This window comes from Schistosoma mansoni, chromosome W (genome assembly GCF_000237925.1).
Source record: "Schistosoma mansoni strain Puerto Rico chromosome W, complete genome".
In the NCBI taxonomy this organism is placed as follows: Eukaryota; Metazoa; Platyhelminthes; class Trematoda; order Strigeidida; family Schistosomatidae; genus Schistosoma; species Schistosoma mansoni.
In genome coordinates this window covers 2,790,751-2,799,584 of record NC_031502.1, presented here as the reverse complement: position 1 = coordinate 2,799,584, position 8,834 = coordinate 2,790,751, and the positions used below count along the sequence as shown (strand labels likewise).

Here is an 8,834-nt window from a genome sequence, read left to right as displayed (position 1 = left end):
CAAGCATAAAGCTACCGTATTATTCTAATTCTCAATGCATAAACAGTAATATGTTTGTTTCAAATTGTAGGATCAATGACTAAAGGAGATCTTTATATAAGTAGGTCAAATGCTTTACAACAAATCGTTCGAAAGAACAAATGTAGCTATATGTTTAGGAAAACAACTATAACATCATATCGTTCGATGGATACTAAAGTGAATTCATTTCAATCAAAAAATCACTGTAGTAACTTCTGTTTCATCTTGTAACTCTTAAATAATAACGGACAATTCACAGACACTACAAATCGATGTAGTTATGTGATCAGTTTTAAACGAGCTAAATATATCCTCAAAGTTTGCCATCGCTTTAAAAATCAATTACTTGTATACACTTTTCAATGCTTGACAGTGTTATTAAGTGTGATAATTAGTGTACAATGCTACACCATGTAGTTAAAATCAAGTATTCTCAATCAACGAAACCCATATTTGGTATAATGATCCTTAATTTAGATTTTTTAATCGGCAACTATTTTGTTTTCAAAGTACAGTTGATTAGAGTACACTACATACATAGCTTTGATTAATTTTATTTTAGAAAAAAACGCACATTTTCAGAATGCTTCAATTCTATTTTGGATTATATGGATTAGCCCTCTTTTTATGTTTCCTTGGGTTTTTGTATGCTTTAATTGAAAAAGCATACAAATGGTTAACAAGTAATGTGAAGAAATCTCATTTATCGAACTATTCCGAAGTCATTTCATCCAGCTCAAATCAGAATGGCATACCTCATAAAAAGGTTCCAATTATCGTCGAGAAGGTAGAACCAAACAGTTTGATGGATGCAGTGAAAATCAGTGAAAGCTCTGAAAGTAAGTTGATTAACATTTTTGTTTGTGGTTCAGGCAGGATACCCATAAATCATGTTCTAGGTATCTAAATAGTCACATGCTTCTTACAGGTAAGTATCGCTTGGATATGCATTATTTACCGGGTTTATTAATCCATTTTTGTTCACAAGTAATTGAAATATTACTTCAGTGTGACATTAAAGAAGTAGAATATATTTGTAAAATCTCAAAGAATTAAACATTTTTGACTATAATTCCTTGAAAAAGCTTGGATCACATTGTCAGGCCAAATGTTGGATTTACTTCAAATTCATTCATTGAGATTTTATAAATACATTCTTCCTCTTTAATGTCTCACATCAACTCGGCGCTCAAATACTATCAAACTATTTGATCACATTTAGACAAAAGTTCTTATATTACTTCAGTGTATGAAATCATATAAACTGATATTGTTTTCTCATTAAATTTCGTGGATCGGTTGAAGTTGGACATTAACACCATTGGATGCCGGTCAGTTCAGTGATCTAGTGGTTAAGCGCTCGCGCGTGAACCTGATAGGTCCTGGGTTTGAATCTGGAGAGGCAAGATCGTGGATACGCACTGCTGAGAAGTCCCATAATAGGACTAAACGGCCTTAAAGCGGTGCTTCCAAGTTTTTCATAGTGGTCTAGCTTCAATTGACTCATGATTTCAACTATCAAAATATAAATTTATTTTGTAATTAACTGAAAAGTACCAATATCTAATGAAAATAATAAAAACAAGGGCATAAAAACAACTAATGTAAACAAACTAAATATATTGCCGGGATTAGAAAAAAAAATATTAAAAAAAAAGTAAAACGTTGTTTTGTTTATAAAAAGTACCGAATGTCAATTACTTCCTCATCAAAATAAGGTGATCTGAATTATTTTTTATTTATTAGTGAATAGTTTGTTTGTAATTAGTTAAGTTTTCGTCCAACATAACTCTTTTTCTTTCATTCTGATGGTCTATAGTGATGCTTCTTTAATAATAAACGTGTATAGGAAATCATCGATGAGATGTGTGATATAAATATATTATTTCATTTAGTTTCAGTCAGTGGTTATAACAACCCGATATTCATTTAGGTAAGCAGAATTACTGAATTACTTTGTATTTTAGGACTGTGGATGCGCAATGCTGAGGAGTCCCATACTAGGACGAAACGGCCGTTCGGTGCTTCTAGGTTTTTCATAATAGTTTAACTTTAATTGACTCATCAACTCAACTATTAAATAAACTAAACTTTTAAGATCATAATATGGTTTTTGGATTTACTGTGGACTCTGAACTAAATGATGTAATTATAATTCTTCTAACTTCTCATAATACAAAATAAGAAATTAACCAAAGATGGATAGTGACTAGCAGTAGAATCCAGGACGCGCGTCTCGTCCTATTTGGGACTCATCAGCTGGATGTACCTGCATCTCAGAGTTGATGTTCACTCTGAGACTCGAACCCAGTACCTTTCGCTTCAAACGTCATCGCGTTATCCACTCGGCCACTAAGTCCCGATAGCCATTTGCTTGTGCAATGGGATGAAGTTTAAATTCACTTAGTATTGTTTGTTTGAATCTTCCCATCGATGTGTTAGGACTGCAACTGGTCAATCTAAAATAGGCATATTTGCATACTGTGCTTGTTGACGAGTCCTGAATAGGACGAAACGCGCGTCCTGGATTCTATCGCTAGCCACTATCCATCTTTGCTTACCATGCTTGTGAATTTAGGCTATATGGAGGCAATACGCACAGTATGCACGTATGCCAATTAGAGACTTACTAGTTACAGTCCTAAAAACATCAATGGGAAGATTCAAACAAACAATACCAAGTGAATATACTGAATTAATATCTAGAAAATTAATTAATGAACTATCCAAGTTGGAAACATAGTGACTTCAAAATACCTTTACCTAAGCAACACATATTCATCATTTCATTACAAAATGTATTTGAATATGTTCATTATAGTTTCCCTTTTATCGACTACTTATTTGTAACGATCATATATGAAATGTTATCTTATAGGTAATGTTATTTTATCATTAGGTAATTACTTTTTTTCATGTTGACCTTATTATGATGTAACTAAGATTGTATCATCAACATTCACTAAAGGGTTAACATTGTAATTTTTCGTTTTACTTCATAACTTAGATAGGTTAGTTTTATTTTCTTGTTCAATTCCAAAACGTGTTATATTTGAGGAAAAAGAAAAGAAAACCAAACCAATAGTTGAATGTTGATTGTAAAAAGAAGTTCATTTGAATTAGATTGTTATATAAAAAAGGTACGACATTTCTGTTCCTTTCAAAATAATAAAAAAAGGAGGTCAGTTTAAAAAGTAAACAGCAGTTGTTTAAATTTTCTAAGGACATAACATTGACATAAGTTAATATGGGTAACTGATTTAAATCAGTATAAATAGTTATGAAAATAAAGATATAGTTTATTGGCTTGCAAAATAATCTGATATAAAACATTAAAACAAGTAGTCAGTTGTGATCAATTAAACAAGAATAGATTATTGGGAGAGTTTTATAGTTCTCTATCAATCAGACAATTGAAGAATAAACAATCCTTTCCTACTCTTCAATTGTATTCCACTTTACAATATATCCCACACTTACAGTGAACGGAGATAATCCAAGAATATACCTATATCTAATATAAGCAATAGTACTGATAATTTACAAACTCATATATATATATATATATTACTAATATTTGATTACATTCACCTTAGGTTCATATAATCAAGAGAACAATGAAAATCAACTACAAGATTCAGATATTAGTACACCAACTGAAGAAATGAAAACAATAATGATGAATAAAAAATACATTGATAATAATCATGATCAAAATCATGTTAAATTAGATACATCATTAAAATCTTTCTCTGAACGTCGACAAGAACGTCGTAAACGATATAAAGCTAAAAAAGGTCAAAATTCATCATTTGGTTGTTATTCAATGAATTCTTCTATAGATGAATATGATAATGGAAATATATTTCTGGAAGATTCAGATGAAACAACAAATGTTAACAATTATTCAGTATTATCAGATAGTAATGATTCTCAACCGGATTATTTTATATTGGAAACACATAATATGTGTGAATTAAGAAATTCAATACAAATAACAAATTTAGATGATAATGAAATTGATAATCTTAATCATAATGATATGAATACAATGGATAAAACGGATTCTTTAGATGTAAGAGTTATTTTATGTTTCATATTACATATATATGTATATTGATTTTCTTTTTGCTGAATAATATTTCTGGAAGTTCTATGAGTCTGGTAATATCAGTAATGCTTCATTAGGTAATTCCTGGAGTTCTAGTGAGAAGCAGTAACCAGTGGAGTTCAACCAAGTCTGTTGGGAGATATCAACTCTGGTGAAATGGTTGCTCAACTTCGTGGATTGGTTGAAGTTAGACATTAACACCATTGGATGCCGGCCAGCTCAGTGGTCTATCGGTCAAGTGCTCTGGCGCGAGACCGATTGGTCCTGGGTTCGAATCTCGTGGGGCGAGATCGTGGGTGAGCACTGCTGAGGAGTCCCATAATAGGACGAAACGGCCGTCAAGCAGTGCTTCGAGGTTTTCCATGGTAGTCTAGCTTCAACTGACTCATGATTTCAAGTATATATAAAGATAATATATTTGTAATATCCCAATGAGTAGAAAAATTAGATTTTCTGACGTTTCGTGACTGAGTGTAAGTCACCTCTTCAGAGAAGTCACGAAACGTCAGAAAATCTAATTTTTCTACTCCTTGGGATATTACAAATATATCAATTTATTTATAACAATCTACCCAATTCTCAATTTATTCAAAATTATCAAATCAAAACTTGGTAGTGATACCTATAAATGCTTGTTTTAGTTTAAGATATGTAGATTCATCACATTCATGAGTATATACTTCAATGAAGCTAGAAATGTCATATTTTGTAATGAATTTATGAATAATCATTTTGAACTATAGTATATTAACAATATTTAAGTTATACAATTCAATATTACTACTTGTCATCCGCCACAACTTTGAGTTAAAATTCGGAAACTTGATCTCAACTGGGTATAGGAGATCATGTTGATTGTTTATAAATCAAATAACTAATTGGTTGAATATTACATTTTATCATTATTAATAGATTTTTTCAAAAATTCATGTAGAAGTTAGCAATGTGTTAGGGATTTTTTAGGTAAACCTATGCACATAATAATTGACTATCAGATGACAATACATAGCAACTAATATTGTTTTCAGTTAGATCATCATTAGCCTTTGCTTTGATACACAGGATGTTTCTACGCATAAATGAAAAATACTAAACCAATCAAAGTAATTTATCAGTTAATGATAACAATAAAATAAATTATAAGCAAAGATAGATAGTAGCTAACACAGGAATCCACGACGCGCGTTTCGTTTTATTTGGGACTTATCAGCTGGATGTGCCTTCATCTGAGAGTTGATGTTCACTCTGGAACTCGAACCCAGTACCTTTTGCTTCAAACGTGAATTAAGGCTATATCGAGGCATAAGAGACGCACAAAAGACTGATCAGTCGCAGTCCTAAACTCCAATGGTAAGATACAAACAAACAATACTAAGTTAATAAAATAGATTATATAATTTAACATAATAAGTAAAATATACAAACTGATAGTAGGAAGACTTAAATAGTCAATTATACGTTTGGAATAGGCATTTGAAAACGATTCCTTTAGTGAATGTTACATATTAAGAAAGATTAACTTGGATTTAGTTAGGGAAGATATTTTCAGACAGATATGTTTATAAACAGCCTTTTAATATTACTATAATATTAATATGTATGCATTACTTATAAAGCATATGATCTGAAAAGTGAACATTGTCCTTATCAAATGTCCTAATTCTTCATTATTTCTTAAAAATACTGTCATGTAATGTCTATTAATTTACCAACGTCAGATGTTTATTCATTCATTGTATTGACTAAATTCGGCATTTCATTTTAGTTAGCTAGTTTGCTTATTGTTCAATGTTAAGCAAAATAGATCCATCTATAGGAATTGGTCAACCCTGATTCCAAACCAATGGTGCACATGGGCACCAGGATCCTGAAAGAACAAATGGCGTGTATATCAATTATTGGTCACCGTCTGACATAGGACCGCATCTCCTGATGTTGCTCCATTGCCTCGTGGATCAGACACTAAGGTCAATGGCTCCGAGTGTGGTCCCCTAAGGAAACAACCTGCTTATTTTTGGGCACCCAGGCAATATCACATCTCACACACAAATCAAGTGACTTGTATGGGGCATATGCATTCGATGCCCCTTTGTATCAATATTTATGTGTTCAAATAAATAAATAAAATAAATAGAATGGAATCATCTGCGATATCATCGCTAGAATATGTCTACACCATCGAAGCTAATGTTACAAACTGGTGGAGTTCAAGCCTATTTGGTGAAATAGTTATCACTAATTACAATAGATGACCATCACGCTTTATCTCAAAATAAAATAAAATGACACCCTTTTTGTAGTGATACACATCTATGTAAATATTCTAATTATTCAATAAATCTACTTGAAATAAGTAATCACAATTTTATCAACAAAAACAGTGGCCCAGTGCTTAAGCGCTCGCGCGCGAGACCGATGGGTCCTGAGTTCGAATCTGGTGAGGCGAGATCTTGAATACACACTGCTGAGGAGTCTCAAAATAGGACGAAACGGCCGTCCAGTGCTTCGAGGTTTTCCATGGTGGTCTAGAATCAATTAGCTCATGATTTCAACCATAAAATTATTGAAATCTCCTCAAAAGCCCCTTCTGATAAAAAACAAAAAGTAATATAAAAATTCATTTCCTCAACTGATTTATAAAGTTTACATTGTGTTCAATAATAAATATTTGTCTTTCTTATTACAAACACAGTCAATATATATAAATTCAAAACAGAGGCTCATTGAAAAAAGTACACAGATAAAAATGTTTTCATAATGGTGCAGTTACACCATTAACTTTTGTTTGTTTGTTTGTTTGTTGAGTTGATTAGATATCTTACCCTGATTTTATTGTCTAATTACTTTTGAGTTAGTTACATACCATAATACCGTTTTAAAAGTCGTCAATCTGAAATGTTTATGGATATTGATAAGAAGTCACATTCAACAATGCACCTTTGTATTTAACAAATAAGAAAGTTTGGTAATGTCTTCAAATTTACCGAATTCAATCATCTATTGTGCCAGAATGCTTATATATATACATATGTATATACTACTGTTAAAAATCTATGAAATGTAGATATTACTGTGAATTATTTTTATTAAGTAGTATACTTTATTATTCTCTTTCACTTATGATGAATTTCTTAAGTGATTCTTCAACTACTATCACATATTCTTCCTAATCATTATAGAATTTATTATGACTTATCGGTAAATCTAGTTCAACTTTAATATGAGAAAGACTTTTGAATTAATGTATAAATGTTTACATGACCACCGACTAGTGTATATGATTTGAATTCAGTTGTCAGACTAGAAACGATTGTTATACGAATTACTTATTTTTTCTCATATCATACCATTAAACTACAAAAAGTATAGATACACTGATATTGACTAATATTTATTGTTCACTAGTGAAAATATGGAAGTTCATAACTTTAAATGTTTTTGATTGAGATAATGAACCGATTGATGTTAGACCACCATTGAAAACCTGAAAGCACTGTATGGCCGTTTCATCCTATTGTGGGACTCCCCAGTAGTGTGCACCTACGGTCCCGCTCGCGGGATTCGAACCCAGAGCCTTTTGTCTCGCGCGCGAACTCTTAACCTTTAGACCGCTGTGCAGGCATCCAATTGTGTTAATGTCTAACTTCAGCCAATCTACGAAATTGTGCAAACATCTTCGATTGTACTGAGATAGATACATGTCTCCACCTGACGGGGTTCATAATCTCAATCAAAAACTTAATAATCTCCACAACCCCATACTATTAACTGTAAATTTTGAGTGAACAATAAAAAAAATGAAGACAATTTAACAAAGAAAATTAGGCTTTTATTAACGTCATTCACTAGACCTTTACAAATGTATTTATCGTTCATTATATCATGAAAAAGGTGATTGAAAATATTCTTAAAGTATCGAACAAACTACGTAATATACGTAATAATATAGAAATCAATTATAGATGGTAGATAATTGTCAACTTGAAGAATATTAAGAAATTGTGATTATACAATTGTATTATGTCATCAATTGTTTGTAGGTATAAATACTGAAGTGAAATGATGTAATAATCTAACGGCTAATGAAAAACTGTTATGGTGAAAATATTTTATAAAAGCAAGATAACTATTTAGTTGATATTTATAAAGGAGAGAATGAGTTAAATTTGTAGTAATAGCTAATCAATATTTATGAAGAAATAGTTCAGTGATAATGAAAGTAGATCACCGAGTATGGAAGCTAAGAATGGTGTTGTTACCATTGTAACTAAAAGATTGGACATGTCGCTCTAGTACATAAAAAGTAAGCTAGAATTGGCGGATTGTTGAAAACTCTATGATATATAAGTTCCTGATTTGTATTCTTTTTGAGATATTGTTTTGCTTTTATGGATTACTTTGAAGGAGGATTCTAGGGAAGCAACCTGACTAGCGTCTGAAATACATCTGATAGGTGAGCTAATAACTGAATCTGTTAATCCTCTAAAAAGCTAAGTAGAGGAATGATGGGAGAAGAGTCCCGAGAGTATTCTCTTTGTGCTGCAAATACAATTAGCCCCACAAGAATAAGTAAACATATTAGTCTCTAATAATATGGTCCAAACGTGAAGCTTACGCTTCACAAATCCAGGGATCGAAAAATGACTGAGAATTAAATTAATCGGATTTGCAATAAGTATTTATTGTTACTATTTAGAGTGCT

General features: G+C 31.6%; 1 protein-coding gene across 1 annotated transcript; it reads left to right on the top strand.

Annotated features, from left to right (window-relative positions):
- Positions 1-604: 604 nt before the first annotated feature.
- On the top strand, positions 605-4,141 carry Smp_057710 (hypothetical protein; the record flags this gene model as incomplete). The annotated part of the gene is made up of 2 exons (XM_018799928.1): positions 605-860; positions 3,618-4,141. The coding sequence occupies 2 exons, from the start codon at positions 605-607 to the stop codon at positions 4,139-4,141; spliced, it is 780 nt and encodes a 259-aa protein (XP_018653793.1).
- Positions 4,142-8,834: the final 4,693 nt, after the last annotated feature.